At 34.2% G+C, this 20,894-nt stretch overlaps 5 protein-coding genes and 1 pseudogene across 5 annotated transcripts; 3 read left to right on the top strand and 3 right to left on the bottom strand.

Annotated features, from left to right (window-relative positions):
• Positions 1-9,696: 9,696 nt before the first annotated feature.
• LOC131805876 (alpha-mannosidase 2-like) lies at positions 9,697-15,431 on the bottom strand. The gene is made up of 7 exons (XM_059129619.1): positions 14,548-15,431; positions 14,159-14,460; positions 13,912-14,098; positions 13,256-13,853; positions 12,812-13,197; positions 11,580-12,684; positions 9,697-11,300 (listed from the first exon to the last, which is right to left on the bottom strand). Exons 1-7 carry the CDS (start codon positions 15,270-15,272, stop codon positions 11,145-11,147), a joined length of 3,459 nt encoding a protein of 1,152 aa, XP_058985602.1. The 5' UTR covers positions 15,273-15,431; the 3' UTR covers positions 9,697-11,144.
• A 299-nt stretch (positions 15,432-15,730) lies between these two features.
• LOC131805874 (CDK5RAP1-like protein) lies at positions 15,731-17,582 on the top strand. The gene has a single exon (XM_059129617.1). It carries the CDS (start codon positions 15,825-15,827, stop codon positions 17,553-17,555), a length of 1,731 nt encoding a protein of 576 aa, XP_058985600.1. The 5' UTR covers positions 15,731-15,824; the 3' UTR covers positions 17,556-17,582.
• LOC131805875 (exosome complex component RRP46-like) lies at positions 17,568-18,557 on the bottom strand. The gene is made up of 2 exons (XM_059129618.1): positions 18,048-18,557; positions 17,568-17,986 (listed from the first exon to the last, which is right to left on the bottom strand). The coding sequence occupies exons 1-2, from the start codon at positions 18,405-18,407 to the stop codon at positions 17,615-17,617; spliced, it is 732 nt and encodes a 243-aa protein (XP_058985601.1). The 5' UTR covers positions 18,408-18,557; the 3' UTR covers positions 17,568-17,614.
• Positions 18,558-18,682: 125 nt separating this feature from the next.
• LOC101897759 (uncharacterized) lies at positions 18,683-19,619 on the top strand (the record flags this gene model as incomplete). The annotated part of the gene is given in 2 exon segments (XM_005185624.4): positions 18,683-19,050; positions 19,313-19,619. Coding segments are annotated over 2 exon segments (566 nt in total), but the record flags the coding sequence as incomplete, so codon positions are not given.
• LOC101897921 (uncharacterized) lies at positions 19,520-20,144 on the top strand. The gene is made up of 2 exons (XM_005185625.4): positions 19,520-19,809; positions 19,886-20,144. Exons 1-2 carry the CDS (start codon positions 19,663-19,665, stop codon positions 20,003-20,005), a joined length of 267 nt encoding a protein of 88 aa, XP_005185682.1. The 5' UTR covers positions 19,520-19,662; the 3' UTR covers positions 20,006-20,144.
• On the bottom strand, positions 20,085-20,891 carry LOC131805872 (translation initiation factor eIF-2B subunit alpha-like; annotated as a pseudogene).
• Between the last annotated feature and the right edge of the window lie 3 nt (positions 20,892-20,894).

Here is a 20,894-nt window from a genome sequence, read left to right as displayed (position 1 = left end):
ATTAACAGGTGTTAATTTGAATGCATTTTATTTAATATTAAATTAAAGGCTATGAACATTTTAGCTAATATTTACAGGAAAATATTGAGTATTCAATAATCAAATAGTACAATCAAGAATTAATTACACTGTGCAACAAAAAAATAATTACAGATTATGAAAGTAGAGCTCAAAAGCTTACATGGGACCATATTTTTTATAACATTTTCGGATTTTTGTTGATTTTCATAGTGTCTTCGGAAATATTGCAAATAAAAACACCAAAGGAGTCAACAAAGGAGCGTTTTTAACCCTTTTCTTAAAAAAAGCTCCAGATCAAAGCTCTAGATCTAACCAAAAGCAATTTGTGTACAAGTTAAAAAGCGTCAGTCGAATTCGCTGACTGATGTATACCCTCAGCCAATGCTCGTTTATTTAAATATATTTTAACTTTTGTTATGATTATTCAAATTGTTGACCCTCTATGGAGTAGGTTCCATGGGAATGAGTCAATATTAGTCATTTCGTATCGTACCTAAATAATTATGATCACCTTGTGGTGTAGGGTATAAAGAATAGAATTTTTAATCATAGCATAGAAAAATGGGCTGATGAAATCTCAATTCCGGCCATTACCGACGCACTGTAAGATGAAAACAATGGACATGACATAAAGAGCGAGCTTGTGATGTGGTTCTTGTAATGTGCTGTCCTCGGATTGTAAGAGATATTATGATTAAAAACCAGAGAAATACTTTATTCAAAACTTACAGGTGCCAAGAGAGAGAGACATTTTAATAAAAACTTACAAAAGACATGTAAAGAACGTCAAAAAAGAACAATAATATGTCCTAATTCAATAAGGCACTGGGTTTCCGGAGCCATTAAACGAGACGCACATTCGCTTACATATTCCTCATGCCATCAGGACGAAATTCGAAAACTAAGCTTAGTACAAAAAGCTTTTTTAAAAAATGAGCTGATGATGAGTCTGATGTAAAGAGAAACAGCGGAAACAGGAAATAAGAAAGTTGAATTACCATGGGCCTATATATAAATCTAATGTTAGTTTGCAATGTGCGAACTTTGAAGAGAACTGAGAAAATGTTTCGCATTTTAAAAGAGTTACAATTATTAAAATCATCGACCAGAAGGTGCGGGTAAACAAGTCCCATATGCGCAACAAAGTTAATGTTGGTGGATAGTTCGAAGTTTTTATAATTATTTAAAATTTTAACACTTTATGGGGGAGGCGAGTGGGGCGATATTGTCCAATTTAGCAACTGACGTATGGCTCATATAAGTATTAGATTAGGAAACTTTGTACAAAATCGGATTAATTTCTTTAGAAATTTCGATCTTTTGTGGAGGAAGTTCCAGAAAGAGTGGACCGATATTACAGCCTTCGAACTCGATCCAGGTTTGATAATAATATTACAATGTTGCAAGTTTCGACGAAATCGAATACTCTCTTCAAGAGTTATCATGCACGCCAACCAGTCACACCGACACACAGATGGTCACCGGATCGACTAAAAATGTCCGAAAACAAATTTCGTCAAATCAGAATTCTAAAACCGTTATTTCGATGAAGCACGATTTCGGGTTAATTGTGCACCAAATGCCCAATATAAGTCCAAATGGCCTGAATTTTGATATACCCCACCGAATTCAATCTGGAAGCAAGTACATCAAATTTGGAAAAGAAAATCGGTTCAGATATAGCTATATCACCCATATATATGTTTCATCCGATTTGGTGTTTATACCCCTGACATTCGTAATACATTCGACAACAATGATATTTGGTACCGGACATCAGATACTGCTCTAAAATACCTCTGTCAAATTTTTTCGAGATCGGTTCAGATTAGCATATAGCTCCCATATATATCTTCAACCGAGTTCGGGTTAAATGTGCCACAAATAGCCAATATCAATCCAAATGAACTGAATTTCGGCATATCCGGCCCAATTCAATCCAAAAAGCAAGTACTTCAAATTTTGGATAAAATCGCTTCAGATATAGCTATAGCACCCATATATATGGCTCATCCGATTTGGTGTTTTAAGTCCTTCACATGCGTAATAAGCACTCCACAAGAATGATATTAGGTACCAGACATCACATGTACTCTGCAAGAATAATATTTGGTACCGGACATCAGGTACAGCTCGAAAATACCTCTGTCCAATTTATCATATATATCTTCAACCGACTTCGGGTTAATTGTGCAACAAATGGCTAATATCAGTCCAAATTACCTGAATTTTGGCATATCCGACCAAACTCAGTCTAAAAGCAGGTACATCAAATCCGATTTGGTGTTGACAACAATAATATTTGGTACCACATATCTTATAGAGCTCAGACATACCATTGCCAAATTTTATCGAGAAGAGCTAAGATTTGAATATAGCTTCGATTTCAGGTTTATGGTAAAAATAATGGCTAATATCAACCCAAATGGAGTGAATTTCGGGACGTACGTTTCCATTATTTTTGGAACTCGGCTCCGATATATATTTTTTTTAATGTAATCCTTCTCGAAGTGACATCCCTCACTCTGAAACCCAACTATAACTGCTCTAAAGCCAAATGTTGATAGGTGGTATGATCTACTTGAAATAAATTAATTTTTTACGGGAGCTCTACTAAATATGCATAGTAGTGTAGGGTATCATATAGTCTGAACCACCCGACGTATGACTTAGTGGGTTTGATTACATTTTTGATTAAAAATGATTAAATTAGGTAATATCATAGACAAATTAGGTATAGACTAAAAAGTTGTCTCATCTGTTATCTTCGAAAAAAGTGCTTCAATAGATGTCGTTCATGCTGTGAGAGAGGTTCAGGAGACTCACTCAATTCTCTCACTATACAAAGTAATGAATATTTTTATGATTCTTTATTATTTATCAATTAAAAACGAAACAGTGACTTTGTTTATTTTTACATTATCCAAATATGTCGTGAAATATAAAAATATAGAACTTAAATAGCAGAAAAATGAATAAATTGTTTTCGAAGTCGAGTGACTTCACTAGCCCTGAGTGACTTGACTGGCCCAAGATCAATCATAGTGACATCTGCCGGAAGGGGTAAATTTTAAAACTTTTTAGTCTATACTTTCATTTGTCTATGGTAATATTCAATGCAGGAAAGTTATTTCAAAATTCTCTTAATAATATCTCTTTTATTATTTTGCCCATCTAGATTTACTACCATTTGTAGCAATAGTTTACTCTTGTGTTTCCTTACTTTAGGACTTTTAAAGAGAATTTTTTTGGCAGAAAAGAGTGTTACTAACATTCATACATATTTCTTCCCACACAACCTGTCTCACTTAGGTATTGCATGAATAACAGTTAGTGCTTTTATTGCAAGTTATTGACATTGTTGTTGTAATACCAGAAATGCTTTTTCTGTGACACAGTTTTGTATGACGTAGTCACATTGTTATTGACTTTGTAAAGTTTATGGGAGAGAGAGATATACGACCGATAGTGAGTGAGAGAGCGAGTATACTTGATTGCATGTGTCGGTGGTCGGTGACTGTGTGCATTGTCTTGTTTCATTCAAGCATTTTACTTTAGAAGAAGGACCGACGGGCATACCAAATGTGACACTTTGCTATTGGAATGTTGCATGCAGGGTTGTCCATCTAAAAATTCACTTTGTTATAATAAGTCTTCAAGCTCATTACACTGTGCGACCCTAACAATAATTACAAGGAAAGCCGAGAGATTATAAAAGTAGAGCCAAGAATATGAAACGTGTGTATCGGCGTTTCGAAAGTTTACCTGAATTTTTACCGGGAAAGTTTACCGGAAAAAATATTCGAGTGAAGATTTCTTGGAAACTATGTATTTTATATTATATATTTTGTAATATTATCGGCAAAATTAAAGGGAATATTTTTGTAACTTACAATTTAGTCATTAAATGGGTTATTTTCTTCAAAGACGAAACCTCCATTAAGATGTGGTCTATCAGATCTCAATATTATACAAAGTGTTCATCATAAAATTTTACTACACATCAAAACCTTAAACTTACCTAAAAACCTGGAAAAGGTAAAAGTAAAAGACACGTTTTAGGGTTAAAGCCCAATCCACCTAAGTTTATGCAAAACTGATCGATGAAACATAATTTTAGGTAAATGAAGTCAAGGATAAAACCAGTAAAGAAAGCCTTAAACTCGGCCGACTTTATGATACCCTACACCACTTTCCTAATTTAGTAGAGCTCCGCATAACAATTAAAAGTTTTTATGGGAGAATTCAATCATACACGCTATGATTATAATTAAAATTTAAAGTTCAAGGGATTAAATATGCCGAAGCATTTGTATCTTTTAAATTCGGACTTGTATTGCCCATTTGGTGCACAATTAATTTGAAATCAGATAATGATATATATGGGAGCTATATCCAAATCTGAACCGATCTCGATAAAATATGGCAAAGATATTTCTGAGCTGTATTTGATATATTTCCCATGAATATCGTTGTTATGGAGTGCATATTACGGCTGTGGGTAACAAATATAACAAATGGGTATATATGGGAGCTAAAGCTATATCTGAACCGATCTTCACCAAATTTGACATAGTAGCTTCTATGTCATGTTCAATTCGGTCGAAAGTGCCAAATTTCATGTCATTTGGACAAATATTAGACGTTTGGTGCACAATCAAAGGTAAATCGAACGAAGTTATATATGGGAGCTATATCCAACTCTGAACCGATCTCGATAAAATTTAGCAAATGTATTTCTGAGCTGTATTTGATATATTTCCCCAAATATTGTTGTTACAGAGTGCATATTACGGTTGCGGAGGACTAAAATAACAAACCGGATGAACAGTATATATGGGAGCTATAGCTATATCTGAACCTATTTCGATCCAATTTGGCATACTTATTTTCAGGTCCAATCTGATCGTACGTGCCAAATTCCATACTATTCGGGCTGATATTACACGTTTGGTGCACAATAAAAGCAAATCGGGCGAAGATATATATGGGAGCTATTTCTAAATTTTTACCGATTATCTCCAATTTCAATAGGGTTCCTCCTTGGGCCAAACAAATGATTTGTGCAAAATTTCATCTGGATAGGGCGATAATGCGAACTGTACTTTGTTTGTACTTTGGACGGACAGACGGACGGACATGCATAAATCGACTCAGAATGTGATTCTATGCAGATCATCAAAAGGAACTATGGGTCTATCTCGTTTCCTTTTGCCTGTTACGAACAAATTCACAAATACCCTTACCACTATGTGGTGTAGGGTATAAATATTATAGAAACGCCACTAGCAAATATGTATCAATAGAAGTCCACGTTTACAAACCTTATATAAACATACCTCCTGCTTTTAGTTATTAAGGGGGTCTTGGCCGACAAAAGTGCTAAATTTGTTAAACAAAAATGATAAATTGTTATTAACATTATCTTTCTTAAATAATGCTTTATAGGAGTACGGCTTAAACCCTGAAATGCGCTTTTATACCCTCCACCATACATAGTATGGAAGATATATTTAGTTCGTTATTCCGTTTGTAACACCTCGAAATATCATTTTTAGACCCCAAAAAATATATCTATTCTTGATCAACATAAAATACTATGTCGATTTAGCGATGTCCGTCAGTGTGTTTGTCTGTCTGTTCGTCTTTGAAAATCACTTTAGCTTCCGAATGAAATTAAGAAGATAGATACATTTTTACTCAAATGCTTGTTAGGTCTGCAGGACTTTTGGTTTTGAAAATTGGCTATATAGATCCAGGTTTTGGTATAGTCTCCATATAACTTTACCGCCAGATGTTCGGCATTTTTATTATTTTAGCGACATTATTCACCGGAATTGTTTCAAAATTTAAATTTGAAGGTCCTGAAGATATTTTGATGATTTTAGCTACATTATTCACCGGATTTTTTTTTCAAGTTTCGTATTTGATTATTGTAATGGCTTATGACAAAAGTTGCATATGCAGGTCCACGTCTTCGTATAGACATCCAATATAATGGCTATATTCGACATTTTTAAATTTTAACAGAATTTTTAACGGATTTAATTTCCAAAACGTTCAAAGTTCTGACCGGCCGAACCTGCCTTTTTGTACCCTCCACCATAGTATGGATGTCTGTCTGTCCGTCTGCCCGTCTGTGGAAATCACTATAGCTTCCGAATGAAATGAAGCAGATTGATAAATTTGTACTCAAATGTATATTATGCATGCAGGACTTTTGGTATTGAAAATGGGCCACGTACGGGCCATATAACGGTACCTCCCGATATTCGGTATTTTGGTGACATTATTCACCGGAATTGTTTCAAATTTGGTATTTGAAGTTTGTAATGGAAACTACAGCCTAAGACAGAAAATTGTCTGTGTAGGTCCACCTCTTCGTAAAGCCCCCATATATCGGTACCTCCCGATATTCGGGTTTTTAATGATTTTAGGGACATTTTTCACCAGAATTGTTTCAAATTTGGTATTTGAAGTTTGTAATGGAAACTACAGCCTATGACAAAAAATTGTCTGTGCAAGTCCACGTTTTGGTATATGCCCCCATATAATAATACCTCCCTATATTCGGTATTTTGATGATGCAGGTCCACGTCTTCGTATAGACCTCAATATAATGGGTATATTCGGTATTTTTAAAATATTAACAGAATTTTTGATGGGTTTTATTATTATTTTATTTTTTTTTTTTTTTTTTTTTTTTGAAAATTTCCAAATGGTGGAGGGTATTCAAAGTTCGGACCGGCCGAACTTACTGCATTTTTACTTGTTAATATTTATGAAATCCTGGCTTATAAACGATTTAGACTTATGATTTTTTCTGGGACCTATTGTAGAATTTAATGAGAAATAATATTGCGGAATATTTTGACCTGCTTTGGTGTCATTTAAAATGAGTTGTTAACAATATTTTTAAAAAGAGAACCAAAAAGACTCATTTGCTGACTAGCTTGAAAAAAAAAACCTTGAAAAAATAGTTCTTGTTTAAAATTAAGAATTGCAATTCTTCTACTTGAAGCTGATTTTTTTACAGATCGTTACCAGGTGTTTTCTTTTCACTATTTGATTGTTAGATAGTGAATTCTCTCAGAACAATATCTGTCACATAAACAATGTAGTTTCTTGCCATCGATTTTTCACGTTATTGTCCCTACTTGGAGCCACTGTACACATGGATTGCATATGGAATGTGAAGATAAAAATTATATGTAAATTAAAACTTGTTGTCATATCCGGTTTTCTTAAGGAAAACAGTTCGATGATTTTATGTAATATTTCCAAAAAAATCAGAGGAAATTCTATCTAAAAAATCCAAATTGTCATAACCTTGTTGACAATAAAGAAAATTCTGCTTTTTGCATCATAATTCATTCATATTTTTCACGTCAGAAGATGGTGAATGTTGAAAGAAGAAAAAAAAAAGAAAACAAAAACAAAAACAAAAAATGACATGAAATAAACATTCATTCATTCACACATTTTCAACACTTCAAACAATTGAGAATACCATTCAAGCAGCACAAACAAATCCATGCATATGCATGTATGCGAGTTTGATGTAATTCCAAAAACAACAACACACAAGATGAGATGAGTGTTTTATATATGTATTTTTTTTTCTGTTAATATTTTTGTTCTTATTGTTTCTGTTAAAATGATTCACTGCATTGTTTTGAAAAAAATGCTTTTGGGGTTTTTATGGGTTTCATTTGTTGACGAAAGGTAACTAACACAATTCAAACATTTATTTTGATGGATTTTTGAAATGATTTGTGAAATGATGTAGGTTTTAAGAATATTTTATTATTATTTTTTCTTTAATTTCTGCGAATGAATGTCTTGATGTCGTTGAGTAATGGCTTGACAGTGATTTCACGGATAAAACCATGAGCTTACTAGAACTCTCAACAATAAGAATCAATTGTCACAGTAACACAGATTTAATTTTTCGCACATAAGCTTTCGTGAGCTTATTCTCTCCTACATCGTATTTCCTTTGTTTTGCAAAAGAAAAAAAACAACAATAAAAGCTTTTTATTCTTGTTCAACTTCTCTTTTAAAAGAGAATGCTGAACGCTAAATATGCTAAAAGTGGAAATTTCATAACGTTTAAATGGCAATTTAACGTATGATTAAAGCTTAAAGTTGAAAAACGGTTCAATTTGTTGTATTCGATTAATTTAAGGATATTTGTGATACACATATATAAATAAAACGACGTTTTTTATTGCGTATGAGTGTTATATAATAAAAAATTACTCATACGCACAGTGGATGTTTATTTTTCCAGTAGGCAGGTTGAGTTCGTAAATGGGCCATGTAGGTCCACGTTTTCATATAGCCCCCATATATGAGTACCTCCCGATATTCGGAATTTTTATGACTTTAGCGACATTATTCATCGGAATTGTTTCAAATTTGGTATTTGGAGTTCGAAATGGATACTACAGCCTAAGACAGAAAATTGTCTGTGCAGGTCCACGTCTTCGTATAAGTCCCATATAGCGGTACCCCCAAAATTTGGTATTTTTTAGGACTTTATTTTTTGAAAATTTCCAAATTCGTTACAAATGGTGGAGGTTATTCAAAGTTCGGCCCGGCCGAACTTACTGCTTTTTAACTTGTTCCCTTTGAAGTATCATGGGAGATTTTGACTTGAAATGGGTGAAATTGGCAGTATATTGCAAACACATAATTTTCACTAGTAATATGTAAATTCCAAATGTAATATTCTTAAAAACTAAAAACATTCTACGTAAGACGAAATTTAAGGTTATTTTTATGCAGCAACCTGAAAAAAGTTAAAAAAAATGTAGAAAAAATTAGGAAATATTTTGGGGGTTTTTTGACAACATTAATGCTAATATTTTCATAATTCATACTGGAAATGGAGACTTCTTGTCCTTCTTAAATGATGTCTGGTAGAAAATTGTTGCATAAACTCACATGAAGCACGGATTCAACCGGATTTTAAATGGGTTTTAGCAGTTACGAATTCCTGGCGTTTAAGTGAGATTCAGACATTCAATTTATTATGGGATCTATAGTAGAATTATATGACAAATAATTATGTAAAATTAGGCATTTTTGTAAAAAAAGAACCAAAAAGACCACTTTTTTGTCTGGCTTGAGGGTTAACATTTTCTAAACTAAAATACGCGTATTTCCAAGGAAATTGTAAATTTTCCTTTTTTTTAAAGTGGCTAAAAAATCATTTTAAATGATTCTATTTTTAGCATTACTTTCACAATTTTTAATCGAAATATTCATATCCTCTATTGAAACTTTGAAATTTTTATTATAACTGATCAAAGTTGAAAATTTTGTAGCGAGAAAAATTCAAACAGATTATATTGGTCCGTTCGTCGTATTTCGATTTTGCATATTTTGATGATTTTATTTAAATGGAATATTTTAATATTTGATATTTGTAATGGATATGAAACCCTCTAGAATATAGATCCAAGTTTTTTGCATCGCCTTCATATAACGGTATTGTGGTAACTTTTGCGACTTCTTCCCACGATGTAATTCGTTTTTTTTTTTTCAAACCATAGCATAACTTTAAGACGTTCTTTTACAACCATCATGAGAGGGAGCTATCCAAATGGCATTACAACCCAATCCCACAACATGTAACCTTCAATATAAACATGTAAAGAACTCCCATACTTTTCTTTTTTATTAATACATTTTATTATATTTGCTTTAATATCTGAAAACTGTTACGATTTTTATTTAAATCGAATTTATTAATGTAATTATTCATTTTCTAATGCCTAAGTTACATTATGTGAGATTATTGAAATGTATTCAAATACACAGAAATGTTTTAATATATATTTTTGTCATTTCCAAACTGTGTAAATATCATTATTGTAATTTATGCTTCAATTGATGATGACAACAGAAAATTAAATATATAATTTGTTGTCAGTTGGATTTAGCTTTTGGTTTTTGTGAATAGTAAGTATTTTTGTACAATGTATTTCTTTATTTTATGTGTTCAGAAATTAGGCACAGAAAATCTTATTGGAGGCGGAGTCACCCTCTCTTTTTGGGAAATTTTCTGTGTGTTACAGTATCCGAAAATTGTTACAGTATCGTGCCACACAAAACGTATTCTATATATTTTAATATTTTTCTTAACTTAAACCTCTTCTAAGTATGTTTTAATGTTAGAAAGTGTTGAGGCTGTGAGATTCTACATAAAAAATAGCCAATAATATCATTAATATACGTGTATAGGAAATATTACAAAGTTTTGAAATAAATATTCCATTTCTCACTTTTCATAAAATAATGTTGCATGCTATTTTCTTTAAGAACATTTCTGTTTTGTTTATTTTATTGTAACTTTTGTCATGAAAACATTTCTATTAAATGTTCTATTTTGTTATATAAAAATAAAGTTAAAATAAGAAATAAAAATAATTTTCGAAAACAATTTCACAAAATTTATGTGCTCGAAAACAATAAATTACATACATTTAAATAAAATAAGACACAAATGTATATCATAGATATATTGGACAGTTCTTATAACTACAATTTTTACTATTGAACACTTGTCTAGAAAACTAATTAGGTCTTTAAATTGAAAGGGGAAAATTAAAAAGCATTAAATCTCAATACAAATTATTGTGGAAATCCGATAAAACACATTCTCCTTTGGGTTATTTCGACACGTCACCATTTGTTCTAAGAATGTGTTGTATATATTCAGATATCAACGGAATTTGAATATTACATAAATTCGATATAGATGAGATTCTAAGGAGATTTTGGTTTCATTAAAAGATTCTTTACATTTAACATATTTTACAACCTTTTTATAAACATTTGATCCTTCGTCGTTATTTATTCAATAAAAAAAAATTAAAATTTTCTTTCGGTCACTCAAAATGCTAAAATTTTCCTTAAATAATATAAATATTGTATTAAGCTGTCTTCAGTCCATATATCTGCGATATAATAGAAATTATAAACTAAACAATTTCCAAGAAATTCTAAAAGTAGTAAAAAAAGTTTTGGTTTGTTTTTTGTTAAAGGAAACACTATGTTAATTAAAGATGGTATAAATATCCATTGTCTGGTGGTGTCTATGCAAGGTCATTAAATCAACTGGGCCTTTGTAATATAAATGCCAATGTGTCCATGGGACACAAAGAAAATTCCTCGTCGTATTGGTGTGTAGACAATCGTTTAAGGAATGTTAATGTGGTTTTATAAACCGTCGATACATTGGCCATTTGCAGGGCATGATGTAAATTTAACTGGAATTATTGAAAAATATCGATAAAGTAAATTTTTTAATAACTATTCCTTAATAAAACAAATTAAATATTACAAAGCGAAAAGAAAAATACCATTCCAAAAAAGTGTTTACTATCTTTTCAAATTGAGATCCAACATTTAGAATTGTGTTTTTCTGTCGCTTTCGTCATACAAAAACATAACAACAATACTTAATATTCGTCTTTGGTATATTAAAAAGGAAAACAACCAAATATTGTGTTAATTATTAAATCAAACAAACGAAATCTTCAACATACCTCTCCGGTGTTTTTACTTTCCAATCCTGAACATTGCATAATACTCGTACGATGCAGAACAATGCCAGTATTTAATGTTGTACGAGGTTTTCGATCACGTGCAACGGCTGGTACAGTATTATTGAGATTCAAGTTTCTCATTGCAACAATTTCAATATCATCACCCAAAGCAGCATGCGTAGTGCCAAATTCTGGCAGAACACCCAACCAATCATTTTCAGCAAATATAAATTTATCAAAAGGATTTAAAAGAGATTTTGAATTACGATATGAGGCCAATGTTAATGCACCAGCTGGATGATTATCGGCAAGTTTTTCACAACCATCAATGCGTTCCAGAAGAATACGGAAAATATGTAAAACTGGACGATTATCTAGTACACCTTGACCCACACCACGTTCATCATCATGCGTCAAGCGCCGATCTTGCATTATTTCCACTTCACCTTGAGCCAGTGAGGAACCACCCAATGGTTGGGCTGACACCACAGTTAAACGCAACGATTCATCTTCTATGAATATAGCCGATGGTACCGGATAGTAGTTAGCTTGCAGGGGAATTTTTGTGAAACGTTGACGTTTTATAATTTGTAAGCCATTCAGATCGGTGTAAAATGTGTCTCCACTGCGTAAACGAGTTTGAACACGCATTACAACTTCGGTATCATCCATACCTACAATATCGATATTATTCCGAATTTCTGGTGGCTCACCTTCTCGCAAAATCGTATGGTGTGTACCAAATGTTAGACCGGCTGAAACACTTGATTCCAACGGACCTTTCGTAACCAAAACCACAGGTGTATGGGCATTAACAATAGGAGAAGCTGGGCCATTTGGCAAGAACAAATAAGCACCCGAACGATCACCATTCATACGAGTACCATATTTGAAGAATTGTACCCTTACAGGGGTATGAGATTCAAATTCTTTAATTTGTATAGATTTCATCATGCCATCTGAGCTGAATGCCACTGTGGGTCCGGATCCCACTTTCAACGACACTTCGCGGTGTTCACCAAATTGTACTTCTTTCGGGTAATCACCCAGCTGTGTGGTGATTGGATTCGTCGTCAATATGAGATTCGAAGCAAATGAGATATAGCTGAAAATAAAAAGATAAACAATTATTACAACTTGAAAAAGTGCGAAAAGTGGTACCCAGTTCATCCATTTCGACGGAGTTCCAAGGAAAGCAAATATTTAAGAAAGATTGCTTTCAATATACTCACTTTTTATTAATAGATTCAGGAGTTTCGGCCTTTACCACATATGTGGATAGACCTAACGGCGGCACTTTAGCCTTAAATATCAAACGGTATTTTGTGGTAGATGCCTGAGGTGTTATGGTATTTGAGAAAGTGTCCTTATGCCATGTCCAAACGGGCGAAATTTGAATTTCAACTGGATTATTATTGGAATCCGCTACACTGACAAATGGGGAAGCTACATGGAAATCAATAATTTCCTCTCGCCATTGTGGCAATGAATTGTGCAGGACTAAATGTTTCTGTGGCAATTCTTCACCCAAAATGATGGTGGTCCGACTATCATCAGGTCCTGGCCAACGGGAGTCGTCCATATGGAAATAATTAAAATTAGTATCGGCATTATAAATCTGAAAGAATTCAAACATTTTAGGAACAACTTCTAAGCCATTATAAGCATGTTCATACCGATTTCTTTGTCAGCAGTTTATACACAGATTGTTGCATTATAAATTTACAAATTTTTACAGCATTCAACATACGTTGAGCATAGTCCTCTACAACGTGAGTTTTAGCAGTTCCTGTTATGCCATCATGATGTTGAAACAATGACAATTGCCGCCTGGCATCCTGTAGCATGTCATCGAATTTGACACCATCATCCCATTTATGCCAAGCACTAAGCATTTCTGCACTACGTATGTAATGGGTCAAAACTCTATCCATACGTTTATGATATGGACGTGAGGTAAAGTAACCACTCCAATAATTATCTGAACGATCGGCATAGGTAAAGAAATCTCCACTTAGCGTGGGAAAACTTCGTTGTTTTTGCCTTTGCTCCTCATGTACGGCGTCAAAGTACTCCTGCAGTGTTCCAAATTTAGCCTCAACGAAATATTTACGTTCTGAGTTAATGTGGGTAAACAAATTTTCATAGTTCATGCGTTGAACTTCCCATTCGGTGCTTTGGCTGTAGCGAAAATCATCGCCCAGGGGAAATAGTAAGACATTTGTGCGATATAATTCTGCTTTCTTCTTCCATTGGTCCACAAGAAGTTCAGCTCTAAGAAAGATTTAGTTATGTTTATTGGATATATTTGTATATTTGTCTGTTTCTTTACCTTTCTGCCACATTATGATCGACAATATTTTTTGGGGGCACTCGCCATGGACAACTTAGACCAAAACCCGGTACACGCTTAAAATCAAATTGACAGCAAATTTTTGGATCCGGACCACAAGAATGCGGTATGTCATAAGAGTAGAATGGCATCATGTGGGTAAAAAGTTCAGTTTCACCAGAATCATCTAAATAAAATCAGCGAATTAAAAAGAAATAAATATATGTTCTGATTTAAATAAACTTACCCCACAATTGTCGCCAATAGAATTCCAAGTTACGTTTCAAAGCCAACTCTTTTTTAACCGAATAATGTGTGCGTTGTATTAATGCATTTTCAAATCCAGACTTTTTCAAGATATAAGGCATTGAGGGACTATGGCCAAATGGATCAATTGCCCAAGATGATATGGGTGTAACATTTAGAAATTTCTTAAGCCAATGTTGGCCCTCCGTCAACTGAAGTAACATATTGTGCCAATGTGCATTGGCCTCGTCTGGCATAACCCATCCCCCGGAGACAAATTCCAATTGACCGTTCTGGACCAATCTAAAAGGGAAAAATGTAATTAGTTTAATTAATTAGAAAGAGGAAAATTATTTTCTTGACCGCCAGGGGATGGATATAGGTACATACTTTTTGACCTCCATCTTATTGTTTTCACCCAGATCCTCATAAAAACGCGAAAAATATGATATTTCTGCCCAAATAAATTTCATGTCAGGATTTTCACGTAAATGCCTTAGAGCATTTGAAAGAATATGTTTCGTCTCATGGTCATAGTAATCATCAAATGTCTTAATCCAGCCCGGGTCATTATGTGAATGGGGCACAACAAAAACCTTTAATTTGTGATGGTCGTTGTACTGCATGGGATCATATTTAATATTCCATCCCTGCTTCCATACGCCACCATCAATGTCTTCAAAAGACATTTTTCCATACATATCTAACATTTGTATATCAGGCTGTGGCACTTGCTGAGGATCAAATTCACACGTTTCATCTCGTGCTACCAAATTTTCTTCCAAATTATTTTTCTCCTTGATGACATTTTCAGACTCCTTCGCAAAAGTCTCTGACTTTTTGCCTCCACTTTCACCGAGTTTGTTTATGTTATTTTCCGACTGTCTCGACGTGTCATCTTGACCGGCGTTCCTATTTTTCGGGCCATATTCAATGCCCATGTCAGGTTTTTGCAGGACTTGTTTGTTGTATTCATGTTGGGCTTCCAAAGCCATAAAATTTGGCTTTTTGTCCTCCTGTGGAGCCGCATAATTAATCATAAAGTATACAGTCAGAAATATTGCCACAGATATGCCACATAGCATAATAGCAAAGCGACGACGTACTCTTATCATTGTTGTTTATTTGTCGATAGCAATTACAACATTTCACTATTTTTATGATACTAAAGAAACCAATTCAATTGAAATGCCGAGCCGATACCATCTAATCTATTTCATTTTCCAATTTTCTCGTTCCGGAACGAACTGCTTTAATGTACAAATTCACTGAAATGAACTGCGGGTCAAATATTGAGTTACTTTGCAGCGTTACCTAAAATTCGACGTAGCGTATGCAAATATTCAACTTCCCACGGTGGTAAAATGTTTTGTACGACCGTACTACCCAAATACACAAGGTCCATATTTTAAAATCTAAAAACTGTTAAAGTTGTAAAAACTGTTAATTTTTAAAATTCTTCAATTATTTTATTTTCAAATCACAAACATTCACATTTTTTGTATACGGTACGTCGAATCTTAGGTAATGCTATCAAAGTACGTAAGTACTTTTATAGTTCCATCATGTGAATACTTCGTTCTTGAACGAAAGCTAATAGCCTGAATTTTTGGTTTATTGTATAATTTCCACCAACCAAATCTTTTTTGATATATTTGTTAAATAAAATGAAAGTACAAAGAATATTGACTTGGTGTGGTAGTGGTAGAAGTATAAGGACATTATCTTCACAAGCGAACACCTACAGCACAGTAGCCGCACCAAATACAAATGCCAAAACGTTAGAACGGAAAACATTCATTGAGCGTGTTTCATCAGGACCGGGATTGCAGGAATTTTTCAATGTCAAAGCAGTTTCAAAGCTAAAGCTACAAGAAGTACCTGAAGAAAATATTATACCATATCTACCAATTGAGAGTTATAGTGGCAATGGACGCAAAGTATTCTTCGAAGTTTATGGCTGTCAAATGAATACAAACGACACTGAAGTTGTTTTGACGATATTGGAATCAAATGGCTACAACAAATGCAGCGACATTAAGGATGCAGATGTAATAATGATTGTCACGTGTGCAGTAAGAGAAGGAGCTGAAACAAAAATATGGAATCGCTTAAATCACTTAAAATCCATGAAGGAAAAACGATCGTCGAAAAAAGGGCCGCTGCAAATTACAGTACTGGGTTGTATGGCAGAACGTTTAAAACAACAGCTATTGGAAAAGGAGAAAAGTGTGGATGTAGTAGCTGGTCCAGATAGTTATAAAGATCTTCCCCGTTTACTAGCCATATCCAGACATTACCAGCAATCAGCCATCAATGTATTGTTGAGCTTAGATGAGACATATGCAGATGTAATGCCTGTAAGATTGAATACGGACTCACCTACGGCATTTGTTTCTATTATGCGAGGCTGTGATAATATGTGCACATATTGTATTGTACCCTTCACCAGAGGTAGGGAACGATCGAGAGCAATTGAGTCAATAAAACAAGAGGTCTTGTCATTAAGGGATAATGGCATTAAAGAGGTCACCCTTCTGGGTCAAAATGTTAATAGCTATAGAGATACATCCAAGGAAGTAGCATCCGATGTATCCACTGCCCCCGGTTTTAAGACCGTATATAAACCCAAAAAGGGAGGACTGCCGTTTTCGGCCTTACTTCAAGAAATAGCTGAAGCTGTTCCAGACGTGCGTATACGTTTTACATCGCCACATCCCAAAGATTTTTCTGAAGATGTTTTAAGAATTATACGAGATTACCCAAACGTATGTAAAAATCTCCACCTTCCCGCGCAATCCGGTTCCAATAGTGTTTTGGAACGCATGCGTAGAGGCTATACAAGAGAGGCATATTTACAGCTAGTCGATACCATACGATCATATATTCCCCATGTTGGGCTTTCCAGTGATTTCATATGTGGTTTTTGCGGAGAAACTGAAGATGAATTTCAAGATACTGTAACGCTAATAGAAAAAGTACGCTACAATGTTGCGTTTTTGTTTGCATACAGCATGAGAGAAAAAACCACCGCCCATCGTAGATATAAAGATGATGTCCCGGCGGATGTAAAAACCAACCGTCTGCAAAGAATGGTAAAAGCTTTCCGACAGGGTGCTACAGCATTACACAAACAGTATGAAGGACGAAAAGAACTTATTCTAATAGAAGGTATAAGTAAGAGATCGGAAGACTTTGTTTTTGGTAGAAATGATGCAAACATCAAAGTAATAGTTCCAATAAAAGAATTATCCTTAGGGCCGGTCCATGGTACCGAAAGACGAAAAATAACAATTGGCGATTATGTAGTAGCTCACATAAATGAATCGAATTCACAAGTTTTGAAAGGAGAGCCTTTATACCTTAGTTCTATATTAGAATATCATGCTAAAGTGTAAATATAATTAAATTGTTGTTTTTGTTTTAGAATATAAGAAATATATTTTTATTTTCAATTCTAATCTTCCATTGCCTCTTCGCCTTCTTTTGGCGACGTCGGTGTAGGATTTGTTTTGGTGTGGAATTTAGTCATTATTTTTCTATAGAAATCAAATATAACTCCACTGGCTGCACGACACATAAGGTAGGCATCATTAAATTGTGCCATTTTAAAACATCCGGTGCTATTGACTGTTACAAGATCTCGTTCCAAGGAATCGAAAACAAATGTGAAATTGGCACGGCTATCGTTTATCTGTCCATAATCTGGATCCAATATTAACTCTCCATTTTTATCGACAATACAGCAAACTGCAGCCACAGTAAATTTCATGGGTATGCCGCCTATCAGCAGAGCCATACATGCGGCATTAATTGCGCAGGCATCCAACTAAATAATAAAAAAAACTATTAGTCTTAGTATTAGTATGGGTTCAATTGGTATGACTTACGCCTCCTCTGTCGTCTAGCTCTTGTACTTGGACTGATACCATTGTCCGGGGATGCATGGCTGATAGCAAAGCCGCTTCGCATGTATCTTTAATAACAGTTTCACGCATTCTATCCCTAATCGTGGGTAAACCGGCCTTTGGCCTATAAATGCACTCGACATAGGCTTTGTCAATATTTAAATTTTGTAATTTTACTTCCACGGGTCCCAATATCGAAGCCATTACACATGTTCCACCCTGAGCAAAGAGAGCTGATCCATCTGTGCGTGTCAGAGGATTTAGTTCACAGTTTAAAGAACGTATTTTAACATCACGATTTGTATTTGCATCGTTATGTCCTTTTGTATCATTAGTAACCATTATTACAAAGATATCAGCTATTCTTTCGATTTTTATGAAATATTTACGTTTTTTTAAAAATGTGGCTTATGAATGTTTCTTCTTATTATGTTTACGAATTTCATCGTGAATTGATATCAGAACCCAAATGACGATAATAAAAGATGGAATTAGTTCATAGCTTTCTCAGAGTGAATTACTGCATCAAACTATTTCGGAACGAGAATGCTTCCTCTTATTATGTTTACGAATTTCATCATGAATTAATATCACAACCCGAATGACGATAATAAACAATGGGTACTAGTTCATAGGCTCCTCAGAGTGAATTGTTGCATCAAACTATTTCGGGAAGAAAAAAAAAAACAAAAATAAAATACAACTGCATCTCATTTTGCATAAACAATGACCGATTTAGACCCTTGGAAGGTCCAGGTCCAACATCCAGAACATTCTAACTCTGCCACCAACGGAAAAGTAACAGACGAAATCAACAATTCTACGGAAACAACAAACTCAGCTTTGGGATTTGAGGATAGTTTTATTGGAGCTGAAAATAATAATTGCAGCAGTGATAAGAAGAGACCAGAAAACACAAATAAATCGAATAATAAACCTGAACACCAACCGCTGCCAGATTCTCAAACCTATTTGAAAGGATTGGGTAAGTTTTCAGGAAAGATTTGTAGGTATATTTTATTTTTATTTTTTATAGATGGGTCATCATAGATCACCTTGAACTTTAATCCAGGCTTAACTTAGAGGATTATTAAGCAGTGAAATAAATTTATACCATCATGTAGTAAAACATGAAATTTGGCACGATGATCACCATACATTTATGATTTATTCCTAATTTTATTACTACTCCTTTTTTCTCTACATTTATCTTCATTACTTTCTTATATTTATTTTTATTTTTCTAGAACGAAAATTGGACAAATTAAAAAAGAATTCAAAACTTGTTGAAGCTTTGTCGGAAAAACGTAGCGATTGTTTACGATCCCTAATTCAAGGTGATTTGTCTGGAAGCAATTCAAACAATGATTTGCTCCTGGAATTAGAAGCAAGCATTAATTCCGATTCTGCAGTACATAATTTATATCGTCAAATACAACCAGTTCAGGCTGTAACTGTCGGTGAAACTGTACATATTGTTAAGTACGATCAATTAGAGGAACAGCGTTTGGAGGCTGACGCCGAAGAAAACGGAGAATTACCAGCAAGTCGATAGAAATATACATTACTCGCCTCCTCAGCCATCTGCAGCAGCACAATGAATTCATCGTTTGGTGAAATATTTATGTTTCTAACCAACTTAGCTTGGAAAAGTCGTATGACAATTCCAGTTTTGGTGACAACAGCTTTTTTAATTATGGACATAAGATTGCAAATTGAAATTAACTTCCAGTCTGGTCAAGTGGTAGGTAACATTGTAACAAAACCACCGAAAATGTGCATAAAATCAAAGTATATTTATTAATAATTATCATTTAAAGGCGGCTGCGGAATTTGATGCTGATGACGATGATTATTTGGATGATGATGATGACGATGCATACGAAGAGTACACAACAGACTCTGATACGAATGATGACGATGTTGATAGCGACAATTAGTTATATATGGCTGCGCATAACTTCCAAAAATTAATTTATCTTTTTTGTGTTTCACATAGCGTTAATAATACAAAATACCTTTATTTGTAGATCAACTTTTTTTATTTTATAAAATGTAATAAAGGCGGGACTAAGCTTACATATACAGTTTTATTAACTCATCACTTACAGCAGATGGAGTCAAAATGCCCAAATCGGTAAAGAGCAATGTGATATAAGCTGGAGGCGTATAGTCAACCAGGGGATGGACCTTTGAAACATCGCTCAAATGTTTGCGAGAATACTGTGAAAATATTGCTTGTTATTATTTTTATAAAAACATCTATAACAATTTCCCTTACCTTATATTCATCTGGCAAATCTCTTTGATTTAGTGGATATAATCTAGTGAACTTGAAACTTTCCGCTAGCACATAGAATGGTTTTCTTCATTTCTTGGGCACAAAGGCCCATGGTAAAGCTACCAATGCGATTAATGATACCACCCGACTCTACCACTGCTTCGGCTCCCACCATTACAAAGTCACTGATTCCATAACATAACCGGTGGCTGAGTCTAAAATTAGGGTACAATCTATGCCAGCGCGTTCCAAATCCGCTATCATTTGTTCCCTAAGGAAATAACAATTATTAAATTATTGTTTGTTCAATATATTTACAAACCTACCCTGAATTGTCTGGGCCTCCTTGGGTAACAAAAACATGAAATTGCTTGTTAGCTTTGGCAGCCGTTACCAAAGCCTTCAAGACAACGCGAGATCTTGAATGTGTCAATACACGACAGCCATCAGTTATAAATCTTTGAGCTTGTTGAGCAATAACGTTACGAGAATTTAAAAGTTTGGCTAAAAAATATTTTCCCACGATGCAACATAATTTCACGACATTT

This window comes from Musca domestica, unplaced genomic scaffold (assembly GCF_030504385.1).
Source record: "Musca domestica strain aabys unplaced genomic scaffold, Musca_domestica.polishedcontigs.V.1.1 63, whole genome shotgun sequence".
Classification (NCBI taxonomy): Eukaryota; Metazoa; Arthropoda; class Insecta; order Diptera; family Muscidae; genus Musca; species Musca domestica.
Note: the sequence above shows the minus strand (reverse complement) of the source record. Positions and strands in the feature narration are given on the sequence as shown.

What these genes read in the sequence shown, in the direction of transcription:
- LOC131805876 (XM_059129619.1), bottom strand. Translation starts at nt 15,272, where the DNA reads ATGATAAGAGTACGTCGTCGCTTTGCTATTATGCTATGTGGCATATCT. An exon ending in CTATTGGCGACAATTGTGGG is followed by an intron (nt 14,099 to 14,158) that starts GTAAGTTTATTT and finishes GATTTTATTTAG; the next exon opens with ATGATTCTGGTGAAACTGAA. An exon ending in GATCATAATGTGGCAGAAAG is followed by an intron (nt 13,854 to 13,911) that starts GTAAAGAAACAG and finishes AATCTTTCTTAG; the next exon opens with AGCTGAACTTCTTGTGGACC.
- LOC131805874 (XM_059129617.1), top strand. Translation starts at nt 15,825, where the DNA reads ATGAAAGTACAAAGAATATTGACTTGGTGTGGTAGTGGTAGAAGTATA.
- LOC131805875 (XM_059129618.1), bottom strand. Translation starts at nt 18,407, where the DNA reads ATGGTTACTAATGATACAAAAGGACATAACGATGCAAATACAAATCGT. An exon ending in AGCTAGACGACAGAGGAGGC is followed by an intron (nt 17,987 to 18,047) that starts GTAAGTCATACC and finishes TTTATTATTTAG; the next exon opens with TTGGATGCCTGCGCAATTAA.
- LOC101897921 (XM_005185625.4), top strand. Translation starts at nt 19,663, where the DNA reads ATGAATTCATCGTTTGGTGAAATATTTATGTTTCTAACCAACTTAGCT. An exon ending in ACTTCCAGTCTGGTCAAGTG is followed by an intron (nt 19,810 to 19,885) that starts GTAGGTAACATT and finishes TATCATTTAAAG; the next exon opens with GCGGCTGCGGAATTTGATGC.